This window comes from Loxodonta africana, chromosome 8 (assembly GCF_030014295.1).
Source record: "Loxodonta africana isolate mLoxAfr1 chromosome 8, mLoxAfr1.hap2, whole genome shotgun sequence".
Classification (NCBI taxonomy): Eukaryota; Metazoa; Chordata; class Mammalia; order Proboscidea; family Elephantidae; genus Loxodonta; species Loxodonta africana.
The window spans coordinates 37,550,428-37,569,932 of NC_087349.1; the positions used below are offsets into that span (position 1 = coordinate 37,550,428).

Below are 19,505 nucleotides of genomic sequence, written 5' to 3' on the forward strand. Positions count from 1 at the left end.
CTCGCTAAGATTATTCCTGATTTTCTTTCCTCCAGTAGGATGTCCTTTTTAGTTCTTTAGCTCTTTGTACTTCTGCCATGTATTAGATTCTGTTTTTCCTTATACTATTTTTTTTTAAATCATGTCCTCCATACAGATTTTAAGCTTCTTAATGGCAAGAGCTTGACTTCACTTAGGCTCGTGTCCCATACTATGCCTAATACATTGCCATGGATGTAAATGGTGTCCACAAGTATTTATTAAAGTAGGACTGATCAGAAGCATTATCTGTGTTTGCATTAAATATGGGCAGTGCTGTAATTTCAAGTGCAAGTTTGGTAGAGAGTTTGAGATCTTTTCCTTTGTTAATAAAGAATCAATTATATTCAAGTTTTAGTTCCTTGGGTACTTTTTGTGTTTTGGATTATAGACTTGTAAGAGCATAAGATATTAAGCCTTCCAAAACTGGATGGTGAACACTCAGTATGGCTTTGTTAATACCAATGAAATAAGATGGCACAAAAAGATGAAAAAAGATCTTCTAAGGTACAAATTAATGAAACTCTTTGGGTCGGATTTTCTCTTTAGTGTACTTATTTTTACTTTTTAGAATAACAGTGAGCTACCACTGACATGCAAACCTATTCTACACTTTTAAAGGTAATTCTTCTCTGCACATGTATTTATGGTTTCTGCTTTTGCAGTTGCTGCTCTGTACGTTTTTCGGAAAAGAAGCACTCATTTATTGTCATCGGCGCTCTCCTGATTTACTATAAGCAATTTTGATGTTAAGTGAATGACCTAATAGATATTGAGCTTAACTGTTAGGATGAAGAGCAATTAGAAAAGGAATGGATCTTTAAATATTAAATAATTTGCAAATGTGAAACTTTTCTTCTCTTGCAGTGAGAGATTTTTCTTGAGGCTGAATAGAAATGGGCTTCCTAAAGCCCCAGATAAACCGGAGCGACATTGCTCTCTCTTTGTGGTAAGTGGACCTTGTTTCCTCCATGAGGCAGATTCTTCCAACTGTGCTTCATATTATTTAGCAGAAATAAATTATTGGGACAGAACATAGTGAATTTGTTTAAACTTCATAAATAACACACAAATGATATTAGTGCCCAGAAGCCTGCCACCACCATTCCCAGTGGTGCTTTTGTTCTTTTAGCACATGTTCGACCTGTTATACTATTTATCAAAGTACAGTGGTGCTGGGACTCAGCAAGGCACCTAGTATTTCATCTATATTTACTAAGTGTTTAAGGAATAAGCCAGTGAGTGAGAGAATAAATGAAGAATGGACTTTCCTTTTTGAGTATTACCTGACATTGATAGACCTAAAGCAAAGTTGATCGTGGTGGTATTTTTTAACAGAATTTGAACCGTATGCTTCTGCTACGAAAATTCCATTTGGAGTATCTGTCTTCTATTATTTGTGAAAATAATGGACTATACCCTTAAAATGCTGTCATGTAAGTTGCAAGTTTTAAAATAACCAGACATTGTTTTTTGGTAGGATTTGGGGAGCAGTGAGCTCAGGAAAGACATCTATATCACCGTGCACATTATCCGAATCGGTAGGTACCGCGGTTGTCCGTGTGGTAGGCGCAACTAACAGGAGAAGAAATGCTAAGAGTCTTCGTGTGCTTGGGATGCATTTGTTATCCGGATTAGAAAGAAGTCAAGGCCAATTTTGAATCCAAGAATCATAGGAATTCTTCCCTGGCCTCCCCAACCTCACATTTAACTTCCTCACCTACCATAAATAGATTTGGGTCTCTTTCCATAAATAGTTGGGTAGGTTATTGTGTTTCATTATGTCTTATTGGACCACCTAAAAGTATGTGACTCAGAAATTTTGTATTTTGTCTTTTTAAATTCTAATTTCTGTTAACACCTTAAAAGAAAGCTTTGAGGAACTGGGTTCCCAACAAGTTTATGAAAGCATTAAACACCAATCGGTATTTTCCAAAGTGCAGATGATTGCAGAATACTATTCCAGAAGGTGCTACAAGAAAAGGGTTATGAAAATACTAAATAGTGTATTTTTTCTTTTATTTGCATAATGTCATCATCTTATTAAAGGGCCTGAGAAGTCCTACAGGGAAAAATTAATGCCTTAGAGTTTGGGTGCTAACCAAAAGTTCGGCAGCTCAAATCCATCAGCTGCTCCTTGGAAACCCTGTGGGCAGTTCTACTCTGTCCTCTAGGGTCACTACAAGTCAGAACCAACTCAATAGCAAATAGCCATGACAATTTTGTTTACCCTAGCTTTCCCCACAGTTGATTTGACCGTGGGATCCTTTATTTAATGTAATCTTTCTTAGCATCTTGCAAACCACAGAATGTGTTTTCTCATTTTTATACATGCTCTAAAACCAGACGTTTTAATGGGGGGTGCTAGTTAGAATGAAGATAGTGTAGCCTGCACAGTTTTTCTATTAAAACTAACCACCTGATTAACTGGGGATTTGTTCCTGCTTCTTCACTAGCTGTGCTACATTACTTGCATGGGAATACTTCTGAAGATGGTAATATCTCACCAGGCAACTCTCTTTATTGATCTGTACTTTCACAGCCTTTTATTTTATGCACATGCTAGCCATATCGTGCGTTGAGAGAAACTGTATAACACATTGTCATTTTGACATAGATTTTCTATATATTTTTTTCCTGTAAAAAACAGCTCTGAAAACCCTTTCATTTTATTTTTACGTTTGAGAGATGGTAGAACAAATAATAAACTGTTTTTGGTTTTGTTTTGTTTAAGTGAATATGTGAGAAAAAACTGCAACAAATGTTTTAAAATGTTAGAGAATTTGGAATGCATACTGTCTCTAGTCTCCTCCCAGGATGTCTAGGATGCAGTTTGTTATATAATAATGAGGTTTTTGTTTTAATTCAGTTGTATAATACCAATTATAATGTAAGACATGGCTTTGGTTGTTTTCATGTAAATAGTTGTAAAATTTGAACATTATCTTCCACAGTGTTGACAGAAAAAGTAAATAGCCTTTGCTTTGGGAAGTGTTTTAAAAGATATCACAGGTTTTTGGTGGTAGAAAAACAAATAATGGAATGAGAACATGTCCTCCTTGACCTTGGCCTAGTCAGGTCTGCCCCTCACTTTCAAGGCTGTTACAGAGGAAGTCAGCTCAGTGACATTACCCAAGAAAGAGCTCTGGTGATGCCCCCTGCTAACTGCTAAGTGTTGGCGGTTCAAAGCGTCCCAGCAGCACCACAGATGAAAGACTTGGCGATCTGCTCCTGGAAAGAGTACAGCCTAGAAAACCCCGTGAGGAAGTTCCACTCTGTCACATGGTGCCTAAGGACAAAAGCAACAGTATTACCCAAGGAATCTTGGTGGTACAATGGTTAGGCACTCAGCTGCTAACTAAAAGGTTGGCAGTTCAAACCCACCCAGCAACTCCTCAGGAGAAAGACCTGGTGATCTCCTCCTATAAAGATTAAAAAAAATTACAGCCTAGGAAATCCTATGGGGCAGTTCTGCTGTGTCACATGGGGTCACTATGAGTCAAACTCAACTCAGTAGCATAGTATCTGGGGTCTTAAAAGCTTGTGAGTGTCCATCTAAGACACTCTACTGGCCCCACCTGACTGGCGCAAGAGAGAATGAAGAAAACCAAAGACACAAGGGAAAGATTAGTCCAGAGGAAAAATGGACCACAACTACCACAGCCTCCATCAGACTGAGTCCAGCACAACTAGATGGTACCTGGCTACCAGCACTGACTGCTCTGACAAGGATCACAATAGAGGATCCCAGACAGAGCTGGAGAAAAATGTAGAACAAAATTCTAACTCACAAAAAATGACCAGACTTACTGGTCTGACAGAGACTGGAGAAACTCCAAGAGTATGGCCCCTGGACACCCATTTAACTCAGTACTGAAGTCACTACTGAGGTTCACCCTTCAGCCGAAGATTAGACAGGCCCATAAAACAAAATGAGACTAAATGGGGACATCAGCCCGGGGTAAAGACGAGAAGGTCAAGAGGGGACAGGAAAGCTGGTAAGAGGGAACCCGAGGTCGAGAAGGGGAGAGTGTTGACATGTCATGGGATTGGCAGTCAATGTTACGAAATAATATGTGTATTGATTATTTAATGAGAAACTGATTTGCTCTGTGAACTTAATCTAAAGCACAATAAAAAAATAAAGAGGGTGGAAACAAACAAAATATCAACTCGACAGCACCCAACAAGTATTACCCATCATAGGGGTGCCTTACCAAAAAAAAACCATTGCCATCAGGTTGATTCTGATTCATAGTAACCCTGTAGTACAGAACAGAACCACCCATAGGGTTTCTAAGGCTGTAATCTTTACAGAAGCAAACTGCCACATCTTTCTTCCACAGAGCTCCCTTGCTTTTCAAATATGCAGTGTTTTATTAGTGGTGATAGTTTTTACTAAGACTTTTATGGTCATTAAATATTCAGTGCTTCACAATGAATGTTGAATCAGAAGTTACCTACCCCCAGCTTTATGAAATGAATACTTCTCTGGGATTATTGTAAAAACTTGCTCAATGATCATGTTCACTGTTCAACATTTTGAGACTGCAAAGAAATATGATTCAAGGCAAGACAGTCTAAGAAAGGTTTAGCCGTTATCTGCCAGCTCTTTTGATGCAGGGAAATGAAGGAGTGGATGAATTGTTATCTATCAACGACAGATTCTTTTTAATTTCTGTAGAATGTCACCTGTACTTGCTTTAGTGGGATAGGGCATGCTGACCCTTACTGGTCCCAGAGAGCAGGAGCAATAGCACCTTGCTCCTGGGAACTTAAGCCCAGGTCTTTGAGTTGGAAAGATGGGGAAGGAAAAGGAAGAAATTAGTAGCTTTGTATCCTCCTGCCCATCAGTTATTAAGTTATTTCAAACTCTGTTCTCTCCTTTCTAGCTGGTTGCTAAATATCTTTATCTCCCCTATTCCTCCTACCTTTCTTCCCACTTAGAGAATTTCTGTCGAAATCTGACTAGAAACGTGAATTCTTCTTAATCCCAAGGTTGGGGACACCGGGGCTGGCATCAGTCATTCTTTTCAGGATAGTGATTGGACCAGGTTTGGTATCCAAAGCTGTGGTTTCCACAGAGGCAGGAAAGAAAACTTATATTGAGTTTTTGAGGACATGCGTGGTATGGAAGTTTGGGAGTTATGCTTCACAGCAGTCAGAGAGAAACACCATTCCAGAACCTTCTTGAGTTGTCATGAGAGTAACACGTTCCCCGTTTTTCTTCTTTTGGGAGCCTCTCCCCATCCCCACCATTCTTCTTTTGCATAGTTCCAGGTGAAGTAGATGACAATAGACTGATATGCGTGCTGTACCCTTATATAAACTCATTGGAACTGAGAGGTAGAAGAGTCTTTAGGAATAATCTCATTCAGAGTTTTCCAAGCTTTATTTATTTTTCTATTTTTTTTTTTGACGAATAAACTCTTTCACGATGTTAAATAACTTTGAAAAACTCCACCCAGAAATCTCCTAAACACTTCGTGATCTTGCATTTACAAGGAATGATTAATTAAAAAAAATGATGTCTTAGGTCGTGATGTTGACAAAGTTTGGAGTATATATTTCATCCTAATACAATTTGTAACAATATTCAATATATATATATATTTCAGCATCAGTGTAGTTTCTACTTCCTGTCTTCAAAATTGTCCATTGACGGTTAAGTACCAATAATTAATTACACTATATCAATAACATTTTTAAAACTGGATGACAGTTTAAGCCAGTTAAAATCTTACAATATTCAAAACCACACCAAAAGATTTCAGTGTTCGACTGAGCTTAAACAGCTGGGCCACTAAGTCAGGGACATGATCCTTTGATCACCACTAACTGCCAGCTGTGCGCACTGCTGTAATTCAGAGAATTTCAGACTTTCCTTTCAAAGGTAAAATTTTTTAAATATTTTCTAAAAGGTGAACTCTTAAAAAAAAAAAGGAAAGAAAATAGGCACCATCACTGCCTTTAATGACAAGGAGCCCTTGGGAGGCACTCAGAAATCCCTCAGGAGAGGGGTTCCCAAACATGGTATAGGCTCTAATCCTCCTGTTTTACAGATGAAAACTGATAGCCAGAGCTAAAGCTACTTGCCTGAAGTCACCAAGCTAGGTGGTTGGAGAGAACAGTCCAGAACTTAAATGGCATCTTCACAAGTCAGCATTCATTCCATTGCCCAGTTACTTAGATTTCACATGGCCTATCTTATAGAGCTGTATGTTCCTCTCCTTAAGATGCATCTAATCAAATGGTTCCATGGGTCATGTTTGCTCTTGGACAGGTCGAATGGCGGCAGGAGAAAAGAAGAATGCCTGTAGTGTCCAATACCGACGACCCTTTGGCTGTGCAGTTCTCAGCATCGCTGACCTGCTGACAGGAGAGACAAAGGATGACCTCATCCTAAAAGTGTACATGTAAGAAATGTGCCTGTGGTGGGGACTAGGGTGGGAGCAGGTCACATGTAGAGCCTACTGGTCATATGGGTAATGGAAGAGCAAGGGATGGGTTGGGCTCAAGAGCTGTTTCTGGAAAACAAGAATCTGTAGATTCACTACAAGTGAGCCTACAAATCACTCTGTGCATTTGTGACTACCAATGAATACAGAATACATCAATTATGTGAACTGTCCACTGCATAGAGTTTCCCCTGTGAATTTAACTCCTAACACATCTTTACCCGCAGTCAATTAATTTATCCTTGAAAAAGGGAAATCATTTTTAATGTAAGTTAATTAGAATTAAAAGAGAGAAGCTCAGGTGATTTCCCTCCTTACTCCACAGAGGAAGTCACTTAGTGTATTCCATATCCTAAGATAGGTTTTACATACACATGGTGTTGAATCACCCCGTCTCAAGTATCCCCCACTAGCTTGCTCTTTGAGAGCTGATCTACAGTGAAGTCGTCAGAGTAGACCCCTGGGGTTCCCACATGCCTGGTTTGAGAACCACGCTGCTGGTGACCTCCATGAGCGAGCTTGCCCTAGTTTTCTATTCAGGCATTTGAGTTGCTATATCCAGCGTATGTCAAGAGTTTTTCTTTCATACGTGCAGGTAGCGCAACTGGCCTCTTGTCTACGAAATTGCTTTTTCACCACCCCGAGGGTTCCCTGGATTTCCCCACACTCCACCCAAGAGCCCCCCGGACCTGAGCCACACATCTCCTAATTAGCTGACAAAGATTTGTCTGTAGCCTATGGATTAAGATCAGAAAACTCTCCTTATCTCCTTTAATAGAGATAAAATATATGACCTTGATTTTAAACTTGAAAACTTTCGGCGAAGCTGCTACCTGTCTACCAGTTGCCGTAGAGTCAGTTACGACTCATAACAGCTGTGCTCCATGGGATTTTCAGTGACTGATCTTTCAGAAGTAGATAGTTAGGACTTTCTTCCAACGTGCCTCTGGGTGGACACAGACCTCCAGCCTTTTGGTTAGCAGCCAAGCGCATTAACCGCTTATACTACCAGAAGCTTTTTTATCACATGGCACCCTCACTTTCAGCAGTTGGGGTAAATTCATGTCACTGTTCATTCTAAGCTCTACTGGTAGTAGAAAACATGATTTATTTTAAACAATACTGATGATAGTATCCACCGTTTACTGTGCACTTGTTATGTGCTAGGAACTGTGTTAAATACTTAGCTCACATCGTACCACTTTTTCCTCATAACAAAGTCCCAAAACAGATGCTGTTATCTTGATTTACACGTAAGAGGACAGAGATGCTAAATAACTTGCTCAAATCATACAGCTAATAAGGAAGGGACCCAGATTTGAAGTCAGAACCATCTAACTCTAGAACCTGAGCTATCATGTTGACCCCAGGTTTTATGTTTCTGGGTGCTGTTTCACAGCACTGTCTTACAGTACCGTAATGATGCTGTTACATGACATAGCTTTTTAAGAAAACTAAACTTCTTCACAAATACAGTCTCATCACTTAGAATATACTTCTTAGGTGTGAGTACCAAGTGCTATATTTATCTTGCCATTGGGTAAACTGTGGGCCCACAGTTACATGTGTTAGCCTTGATTATGCAGCCAGCTGAGGAAGACCCACGAATTCCAGCTCTGCCTATGAGAGACACTTGTGTGAAAATAAATTGTGCTGCCCTTCGTGGTTTTTATTGTGTGTTTTTGCTTAAACATCAAATACGGTTCTGGATAATTCTTGCTGGAAGAGAGATCTCTTTAAAATGCTAGTTCAGCAAATTGTAAAGCCCCCACAAGAAGGAATACTAACCTGTCAAAATAGTCACTGTAGATTAAGAAGGAACTGTGAAGTTAGTAAAACTTCTTAGGAAAGTGCCTGTTAAAAACAATTCAGAAGAAATTTCAAATTCCTAGGGCTGCTTAATCCATAGTGAATCAGCACTCAAATACAGAACAGCAACAAAGGCCTGGCCTGAGCCTGGACGACATTCCAGTCACATACTTTAGGAGTTTTGATTTTATTCAGAGCTTTGTAGGTTAAAAGCATGAATTCTGGAGTCACTTAATAATCTAATAGAAAGCAAGCCATCTTCCTTCCTTCCCCACTGGGCTGAAATAAGAAAACTAGAAGCAGAATGTGCTAAATGGCAATTTGGTATCTTCAGCTGGACAGGTAGGATGATTTCATTCCATCTTAATTTTCCTGCCTTCCAAGATTCAGTGCTCTGTTTGGTACCCCACTGTTAACCAGCTGGAAAATAACCTCCATCATGTTCCTCTTGGAAAAGCCTGTGGTGATAAAATAAAAATATATATATGTGTAAGCAAATCATTGTGAATTATCTGCTACAGATAAGAGCTCTAGGAAAGGAATCTGTACAGTAGTACATTTTGATGGATGGTGCTATAGAATCTTATTTTCAGTTCTCTTGGGAGGGAGCGCTCATGGCTAATAAAAGATTGTGGCAAATTTGCTAACATGTCCAGATGAGGAAAGTCCCTCCCAGGATAATTGGGAAGTTGAGGCAGTAAAAGCAGGTTGTTGTTTTTCTTGTTGTTAAGTGCTGTTGTGTCGGTTCAGACTCATACCAACCCTATGTACAACAAAAGGAAACACTGCCTGGTCCCACCATCATTATAAGCATTGCTATGTTTGAGCCCATTGTTGCAGCCACCATGTCAGTCCAACTCATTGACGGTCTTCTGCTATTTCTCTGCCCCTCTGTGTTACCAAGCATGATGTCCTTCTCCAGGGACTGGTCCCTCCTGATAACATGTCCAAAGTACTTGAGATGAAGTCTCAACCATCCTCGCTTCCAAGTAGCATTATGGCTATACTTCTTCCAAGACAAATTTGTTCTTCTGGCAGTCCATGGTATATTCAATATTCTCCACCAATGCCATCATTCAGAGGCATTGTCATGGATTGAATTATGTCCCCCCAAAATATCTGTCAACTTGGCTAGGTCATGATTCGCCGTATTGTATGATTGGCTACCATTCTGTCATCCGATGTGATTTCCCTATGTGTTGTAAATGGTATCACTATGACATTATGAGATGGATTAGTGGCAATTATATTGATGAGATCTACAAGATTAGGTAGTGTCTTAAGCCAATCTGTTTTGAAATATAAAAGAGAGAAGCGAGCAGAGAGACATGGGACCTCATACCACCAAGAAAGCAATGCTGGGAGATGAGCACGTCCTTTGGACCTGAGGTTCCTGTGCTGAGATGCTTCCAACCAAGGGAAGATTGATGAGAAAGACCTTCCTCCAGAGCCAACAGGGAGAGAAAGCCTTCCCTTGGAGCTGATGCCCTGAATTTGGACTTCTAGCCTGCTGGGCTGTGAGAGAATAAACTTGTCTCTGTTCAAGCCACCCACTTGTAGTATTCTTGTTATAGAACTACTAAATAACTAAGACAGGCATCAGTTCTTCTTTGATCATCCATATTCATTGTGCATCTTTCGCATGCATGTGAGGAAGTTGAAAACACCATGGCTTGGGTCAGGCACACCATAGTCCCCACAGTGACATCTTTGCTTTTTAGCTCTTGAAAGAGGTCTTTTGCAGCAAATATGCCCAATGCAACACATCATTTGATTTCTTACTGCTGCTTCCATGGGCGTGAATGGTGGATCCAAGTAAAATGAAGTCCTCAACAACTTCAACAGTTTCACCATTTATCATGATGTTGTTTGTTAGTCTAGTTGTGAGGATTTTTGCTTTCTTTATGTTGAGGTACAATCCATACTGAACGCTGTAGTCCTCGATCTTCATCAGTAAGTGCTTCAAGTCCTCTTCACCTTCAGTAAACAAGGTTGTATCATCTGCATATCACAAGCTGTTAATGAGTCTTCTTCCAATCCTGATGCCAGTTCTTCATATAGTCCAGCTTCTCAGACTATTTGCTTAGCATACAGGTTGAAAAAGTATGAGGAAAGGTTACAGCCCTGATGCACACCTTCCCTTGTTTTAAACCACGCAGTATCACCTTGTTCTGTTCAAATGACTGCCTCCTTGGTCTATGTACAGGTTCCACATTAGCACAATTAACTGTTCTGAAATTCTCATTCTTTGCAATATTATCCATAATTTGTTATGATCCACACAATGGAATACCTTTGCATAGTCAATAAAACACAGGTAGACATATTTTTGGTATTTTCTGCTTTTATCCAAGATCCATCTTACCTCAGTAATGATGTCCCTTGTTCAATATCCTCTTCTGAATCCGGCTTCAATTTCTGGCAATTCCCTGTTGATATGCTGCTACAACCATTTTTAAATTATCTTCAGCGGAATTTTGCTTTTGTGTGATATTAAAGATATTGTTTCATAATTTCCACATTCTGTTGGATCACCTTTCTTTGCAATGGGCACAAATATGGATCAGCTCTACTTGGTTAGTGTTATGGATTGCACTGTGTTCCCAAAAAATATGTGTCAACTTAGCTAGCCCATGATTCCCAGTATTGTATGATTGTCTACCATTTTGTCATCTGATGTGATTTTCCTATGTGTTGTAAATCTACCTTTATGATGTAAATAAGCTAGGATTATTGGCAGTTATGTTAATGAGGCAGTACTCAATCTACAAGATTAGGTTGTGTCTTAAGGCAGCCTCTTTCAAGACGTATGAGAAGCTAGCAGAGAGGCATTGGGACCTCATACCACCAAGAAACAAGACCCAGGAGAATAGTGTGTCCACTGGACCCGGGGTCCCTGTGCTGAGAAGCTCTTTGACTGGGGAAGATTGATGACAAGGACCTTTCCCTAGAGCTGACGGAGATAAAGAGCCTTTCCCTGGACCTGGCACCCTGAATGTGAGCTTCTACCCTCCTCGACTGTGAGAGAATAAATTTCTCTTTGTTAAAGCCATCCACTTGTGGTATTTCTGTTATAGGAACACTAGATGACTAAGACAGTTGTCCAGGTAGCTGTCTTCCCAGTTCCTTGACGTAGATGAGTGAGTGCTTCAAGGATTGTATTCATTTGTTGAAGCATCTCAGTTGGTATTCTGTCAGTTCCCGGAGCCTTGTTTTTTGCCAGTGCCTTCAGTGGAGCTTGGACTTTTTCCTTCAATACCATTGGTTCTTAATCATACGCTACCTTTTGAAATGGTTGAACTTTGGCCAATTATTTTTGGCATAGTGACTCTGTGTATTCCTTCCATCATCTTTTTATTTATTTATTTTTTTTAATTTATCTATTGTGGTTTAGGTGAAAGTTTACAAATCAAGTCAGTCTCTTGTACAAAAAGCTATACCCACCCCACTGTGCACTCCCAGTTGCTCTCCCCTTGATGAGACAGCACGTTCCTCCTCTCAACCCTGTATTCCCTATGTCCATTCAACTAGCTCCTGTCCCCCTTTTCCATCTCATCTCACCACCAGACAGGAGTTGCCCGCATAGTCTCATGTGTCTACTTGAGCCACGAAGTTCACTCCTCACCAGCATCACTGTCGATCTTATAGTTCAGGCCAATCCCTGTCTGTCGAGTTGGTTTTGGGAATGGTTCCAATCTTGGGCTATCAAAGGGTCTGGGGACCATGACTGTCAGGGTCCCTCCAATCTCAGTCAGACCATTAAGCCTACTCTTTTTACGAGAATTTAAGACCTGCATCTCACTGTTCTCCTGTTCCATCAGTGATTCTTTGTTGTGTTCCCTGTCAGGGCAGTGATCGGTGGTAGCCAGGCACCATCTACTTCTTCTGGTCTCAGGCTGATGGAGGCTCTGGTTTATGTGGCCTTTTCTGTCTCTGGGGCTCATATTTACCTTGTGTCTTTGGTGTTCTTCATCGTCCTTTACTCCAGGTGGGTTGAGACCAATTTATGCATCTTAGATGTCTGCTTGCTAGCATTTAAGACCCCAAACACCACTCACGGAAGTGGAAGGCAGAACGTTTTCTTAATACATTTTATTATGCCAGTTGACCCTGAAACTGTGGGCCCCAGACCCCCATCCCTGCTACTCTGGCCTTCAAAGTGTTTGGTTGTATTCAGGAAACTTCTTTGCTTTTGGTTTAGTCAAGTTGTGCTGACTATCCCTGTGTTATGTGTTGCCCTTCCCTTCACCTAAAAAAAGTTTTGTCTACCATCTAATTAGTGAATATCCCTCTCCCTCCCTCCCTGCCCTTGTAACCATCAAAGAATGTTTTCTTCTGTGTTTAAACTTTATCTAGAATTCTTACAATAGTGGTCTCATACAGTATTTGTCTTTTGCAGTTGACTAATTTCACTCAGCATAACGCCCTCCAGATTCCTCCATGTTATGAAATGTTTCACAGATTCATTGTTGGTCTTCATCGTTGTGTAGTATTCCGTTGTATGACTATATCATAATTTATCCATTCATCTGTTGCTGGGCACCTTGGTTGCCTCCATCTTTTTGCTATTGTAAACAGTGCTGCAGTGAACATGGGTGTGCATGTATCTGTTCATGTGAAGGCTCATATCTTTAAGGTGTATTCCAAGGAGCGAAATTGCTGGGATGTATGGTAGTTCTATTTCTGGCTTTTTAAGGAAACACCAAATTGATTTCCAAAGTGACTGTACCATTTTACATTCCCACCAGCTGTGTATAAGTGTTCCAGTCGCTCCACAACTTCTCCAATATTTATTATTTTGTGTTTTTTTGATTAATGCCAGCCTCGTTGGGGTGAAATGGAATCTCATTGTAGTTTTGATTTGCATTTCTCTAATAGCTAATGATCATGAACATTTCTTCATGTATCTGCAGTCTGAATGTCTTCTTTGTAAAGTGCCTGTTCATATCCTTTGCCCATTTTTTAATTGGGTTATTTGTCTTTTTGTTGTTGAGTGTTTGCAGTATCATGTAGATCAGAAATGTCATAGCTAAAAACTTTTTCCCAATCAGTAGGTAATCTTTTTACTCTTTTGGTGAAGTCTTTGGATGAGCATAGGTGTTTGACTTTTAGGAGGTCCCAGTTATCTAATTTTTCTTCTGATGTTTGTGCATTGTTAGTAAGTTTGTTGTTGTTGTTGTTGTTAGTAATGTTTTGTATACTGTTTATGCTATGTATTAGGGCTCCCAGCGTTGTCCCTATTTTTTCTTCCATAATCTTTATTGTTTTAGATTTTATGTTTAGGTCTTTGATCCATTATGAGTTGGTTTTTGTGCATGGTATGAGGTATGGGTCTTGTTTCATTTTTTTCTAGGTGAATATCCAGTTATGCCAGCACCATTTGTTAAAGAGACTGTCTTTTCCCCATTTAACAGACTTTGGGCCTTTGTCAAATATCAGTTGCTTGTATGTGGATGGATTTATGTCTGGATTCTCAATTCTGTTCCATTGGTCTATGTATCTGTTGTTGTACCCAGTACCAGGCTGTTTTGACTACTGTGGCAGTATGGTATATGTTCTAAAATTAGGTAGTGTGAGGCCTCCCACTTTGTTCTTCTTTTTCAGTAATGCTTTACTTATCCGGGACCTCTTTCCCTTCCATGTGAAGTTGGTGATTTGTTTCTCCATCTCATTAAAAAAAATCACTGGTATTTGGATTGGGATTGCATTGTATCTATAGATCGCTTTGTGTAGAATAGACATTTTTACAATGTTGAGTCTTCCTATCCATGAGCAAGGCGTGTTTTTCCACTTACGTAGGTCTTTCTTGGCATTCCATCTTCTTTTGATGCTTCCTGCATCATTCAACATTTTGCCCATAGAATCCTTCAATATTGCAACTCAAGGGTTGAATTTTTTCTTCATTTTTTCCAGCTTGAGAAATACTGAGTATGTTCTTCCCTTTTGGTTTTCTAAATCCACATCTTTGCACATTTCCTTATAGAACTTTGAAGTCTTCTCTTCAGCTCTTTTACTTCATCATTTCTTCCATTCACTTTAGCTACTCTACATTCAAGAGCAAGTTTCAGAATCTCTTTTGACATCCAATTTAGTATTTTCTTTCTTTCCTGTCTTTTTAATGACCTTTTGCTTCCCTCATGTATGATGTCCTTGATGTCATCTCGCAACTTGTCTGCTCTTCAGTCATTATTGTTCAGTGTGTCAAATCTGTTCTTGAGATAATCCTAAATTCAGGTAGGATATATTTAAGGTCATACTTTGGCTCTCATGGACTTGTTTCAGTTTTCTTCAGCTCAGCTTGAACTTGCATGTGAGAAAATAATCTTGTTCTGCAGTCAGGCCTTTGCCTTGTTCTGACTGATGATATTGAGCTTCTCCATGGTTTCTTTCCACAGATGTATTCAGTTTGATGCCTGTGTATTTTATCTGGAGAGATCCAAGTGTATAGTCACCATCTGTGTTGGTGAAGAAATATATTTCTATCACCGAGGATGTATATTCCAGCTACTGATTCTTCTTTGTTTTTAACTTTTGCATTCCAATTACCAGTAATTATCAATGCACCTTGATTGCGTCTTTGATCAGTTTCAGACTGCAGAAGTTGATGAAAATCTTCATTTTCTTCATCTTTGGCATTAGTGGTAAATTTCACAAATAGTTTTATTAACTGGGCTTCCTTTTAGCTGTATGGATACCACCACTCTTCTGTCAATTTGTCATACTATGGTAGTGTTTGTGTTGCTGTGATGCTGATAACTATGCCAATGGTATTTCACATACCAGGACAGTCACCCACGGTGGACAGGTTTCAAAAGAACTTCTAGACAAAGCAAACTAGGAGGAAGAACCTGGCAATATAGTTCTGAAATAAGTGGCCAGTGAAAACATTATGAATCGCAACAGAATATTGTCTGATAGAGTGCTAAAAGATGAGCCTCTCAGGTTGGAAGTCACTTCAGATACGACTGAGGAAGAGCTACCTCCTCAAAGCAGAGTCAACCTTAATGACATGGTTTGAGTAAAATTTTCACGACCTTCTTTTGCTGATGTGGAATGACTCAAAGTGAGAAGAAACAGCTGCATGCAATGTATGAAGTATGAATCTAGAAAAAGTGCACATTTTCAAAAATTAAATAGGACACATAAAGATCAATATTGTAGGCATTTGTGAGCTGAAATGGACTGGTATTGACCATTTTGAATTGGAGATTATATCTACTATGCTAAGAATGACTAATTCATGAGGAACGGTGTCGTATTCATTGTCAAAAAGAATATTTCAAGATCTATCCTGAAGTACAATGCTGTCAGCGATAGGGTAATATCCATATGCCTGTAAGGAAGACCAGTTAAAAGGGAGTAGCAGGCCCAAATGTGCATTAGTCATCAGGAGTCACTGGCCAGTGAGCCAACCAGCCATTTATTCATACAGCTGATGATTTTACATACACCCAGACTTTCACAGTACTAAGAGGAATGGAGACATAAACCATTCCTAGAGCCAAACCTTAAAAACCATAACAGCCTACCGTGTGACAACATGTACACAAATAAAGATAACATGAGCTAGTGAGTGATAAGAGCTATAAGAAAGAGATGGAGAAGGTTGTGAGAGATATATGACCTTTAGCCCAGATGTGGAAAATCTGGAAGGGTACTTTTATTACCCTTTGGAAAATCCTGTCAACCTTTTTCAGGTGCAGTTGTGTTAATCTCAATTTCATTTTGCTTGACTTGTTGCATTTGATACTAGTCAGACCTGTCATGTTATAGTAGGCAAAACTCGCTAATGAGAGCTAACATTCATTGAGCATTTACTGTGTTCCTGGCATTGTCCTAAGCTCAAACTTATTAATAAGGTCCGTAGGTGGTACAAATGGTTTGTGCTTGACTACTAACTGAAAGGTTGGCTGTTCATACCCATGCAACATTACCACAGAAGAAAGGCCTGGGAATGTGTTCCCATTAAGATCACCAAACCAAAAGAAACCCATTGCTGTCAAGTCGATTCTGACTCATAGTGACCCTATAGGACACAGTAGAACTGCCCCATAGGGTTACCAAGGCTGTAATCTTTCTGGAAGTAGACTGTCACATCTTTCTTCTGTGGAGCGGCTAATGTGTTTGAACGTCTGATGTTTTTCAAGCATTTAACCGCTGTACCACCAGGGCTTCCCCATTAAGATTAATGCCAGAAAACTCTATGGAGCAGTTCTACTCTGTAACTTATGGGTTCACCATGAGTCGAAATCGAGTCTATGGCAGTGGGTTTAGTTTAAGCTTATTTAATGTTGTAGTACCTTACCTACATTGTACAAATGAGGAAATTGAGGCACAGAGATAGTAAATAACTAACTCAAAGAACAAAGCTAAGTGAATAATAAGAATCTGAGTCCAGGGAATCAGCCTCTTAGTCTGCCCTACCTTCTACTGTGCATTGTCCTCTGAGGTATTTTCTTTTCTCCGTTCCTAATCTATGAATTGTTCATCCCAGGTGCTTAAGTCATAAGACAGGTGGCAGACATCACCAAATATAGACATTCCTGCTCCCCTTGGACTGCCATGCTGAAACGCATATGTTAGAGATCCCAGGGAGGCTTATGTGGTTGTAATGCATTATAGTGGTTGTAACTAAAAGGACAGGTGTGCCATTAAGGTCGTTGCTTGCTCTCACACATCATTAAAGTTTAACAGAGTGTTAATGTTTTCATAGGTGTAACACAGAGAGTGAGTGGTACCAAATTCACGAGAACATCATCAAAAAACTGAACGCACGTTATAATTTGACTGGCTCCAACGCTGGTGAGTTTCATTCCTTATACTTCTCGTTTTATACTCTTTTTGGCTATGTGAAAGGGAAAAATGATCAGCACTTTGTTTTTCTGTCTAGTCACTCTCTAACTTTAGAAAAACTCAGTCAACATTCTGGTAGGTCTCCCTGTGCTATGATAGGCTTGTAGCTTTAATTCTCAGTAAAAAAAAAAAAATATATATATATATTCCATTGCGGTAAGAAACAAGGCAGAGGATCTGAATTTGTCTAATGGTACCAGTTCTTGAGATCTCTAAGTTGTTACCAAGAGCTAAAAACCAAATCACAAATATGCTTGGGTTCATGACTGTTTTGTAGAATTGGTTTGATAAATCGAAATTCATCAGTAAGGTCCAATAAAATATGCCTATAGCTGGCTGCTAGCAAGCTACATTACTGTATCAGAGAACAAGCATGCAGGTTCACATGTTGAAATTGGCAGTGCACTTTTAAGGAGGAGAGTAATGTTGACTTCAGTGTCATGTAGAGAAAATTAAATGCAAAATTGTTCAGAGGGGAACTCAGATACTATATGGCATTATAGATTATATGATGTTACATTACATAACACGCATTATACATTGTATAGCATAGGAAAGGAGCCCCGGCAGCACAGTGGTTAAGCTCGCATCTGCTAATTGAAAGGTTGGTGATTGGAACCTACCATTTGTTCCATAGGAGAAAGATGTGGCATTCTGCTTCCGTAAAGATTTCAGAACTTGGAAACCATATAGGGCAGTTCTGCACTGTCCTATGGGGTCTCTATGAGTTTGAATCTACTTGGTGGCAGTGGGTATAGCATATATAGATTACTGACAGTTTTTAACAGTTGTTTAGCAGACAAGAACTAGGTGAATATGTTTCACTGCTACCCCCTTCCAATCCATATTAAAACAAACTATGCAGTTGTGTTCTTTAATTGATGTAAAGAAACTTCAAATTAGGTAAGCTATTATTTGAACTGGGTATGTTGTTTTTTAAGTTGAAGACTTGTTTTTTTAAGTGTCTTGAATAGTCTAACTTATAGTCTAATTTTCCTGACAATTAGCAGAAGCAGAACTTAAATTCAGGCTACCTGTTTTCAGACTGCGCACATCTTGCTAGATCACAGTAGCCCACAAAGAGAAAATAACTGTAGACAAGAACCTTGTGGTTCAGGTCAGTGAGAGTTATTAGTTTCCATGACTCGCATATGTGGGAATGCTTCGGGCTGTGATGAATGATGAGGTCAGCTTCCTCCTCCCTCTCCCAAGAGTTGGGGAGGTAACTTGGGTTTGATTTGATTTGATGTGATTCTGATGGTCATTTGCTTTGGACAAAGTCCTACATACACCACTAAGTAAACAAGAGTTTTGGAGTACTTACTATTGAGGGCAGAGTCCCTAAAGGACCAGAAGGAGACAACAGTAGTGGGTTATAACATGAAGTAATAACTATACTTTATAAACTATGAAGCATGCTTGTCTTCTCTTTTCCTGTAAAAGGATGACAATAGTATTTATCGTATATGAGCTGAATGAGTTTATTTAAATGTAGCCTCAGGAAACCCTGGTGGCATAGTGGTTAAGAGCTATGGCTGCTAACTTAAAGGTCAACAGTTCAAATCCACCAGGTGCTCCTTGGAAACCATATGGGGCAGTTCTACTCTGACCTGTAGGGTGGCCGTGAGTCGGAATCTACTTGACAGCGGTGGGTTTGGTTTGAGGTTTTCAGGAAAATGATAGAGCTGCTGCTATTTTCAAACCTTATCTTGCATATTTTATTGGTAGACTTCTAGTGAAATCCAGTAGTTCCATTCTAAGCCTTTGGTGTTTCTTGACATCATTATCATTAAATACATGCTACACCTGTGCTGTCCAGTTTGGTGGCCACTAGCCACATGTGGCTACTGAGCACTTGATAAGTAGCTTATGTGGCTAATACAGCACTAGAATTGGAATGTGTAATAGGTATAAAATACACATTGAATTTGAAGACTTGGTACAATACAAAGAATGTAAAATAGCTCAATATTAATTTTTTATATTGAGTACATGTTGACATTTTGGATATATTGGGCTAAATCAAGTATATTATTAAAATTAATTTTGTTTCTTTCAACTTTTTTAATGTAACTACTAGAAAATTTAAAATTATATACATAGCTTGCATATGCTACTGTAGATTCAGTTTAAAGGATGATATATATATACATATTTTAAGTTCTTCTCGTGCCTCATCAACACGTTCATTATTTCTTCCTCCTTCTGTCCACTAACTGTGGATTGAGGAATCTGTAGCCATGTGTATCCTATTCTTTCTCCCCAAGAGTCCTACTACTCTTAATTTGTTTGCAGTTGCCTCCTGTGTGAATAGGTAAGTATAAAACTAACCCTGACTTAAGATTTTGGCACATATACCCTTACTTC

General features: G+C 39.4%; 1 protein-coding gene across 5 annotated transcripts in view; it reads left to right on the forward strand.

Annotated features, from left to right (window-relative positions):
• The window catches only part of DOCK4 (dedicator of cytokinesis 4), a 488,016-nt gene that overhangs the window by 274,163 nt on the left and 194,348 nt on the right, over positions 1-19,505 (forward strand). For all 5 annotated transcript variants that reach the window (XM_064289799.1, XM_064289800.1, XM_064289801.1 and 2 more), the window contains 4 exons: positions 886-967; positions 1,499-1,559; positions 6,302-6,434; positions 16,999-17,087. In XM_064289799.1, coding sequence (XP_064145869.1) covers positions 886-967; positions 1,499-1,559; positions 6,302-6,434; positions 16,999-17,087 — 365 coding nt within the window. The remainder of the gene's footprint in view (positions 1-885; positions 968-1,498; positions 1,560-6,301; positions 6,435-16,998; positions 17,088-19,505) is intronic.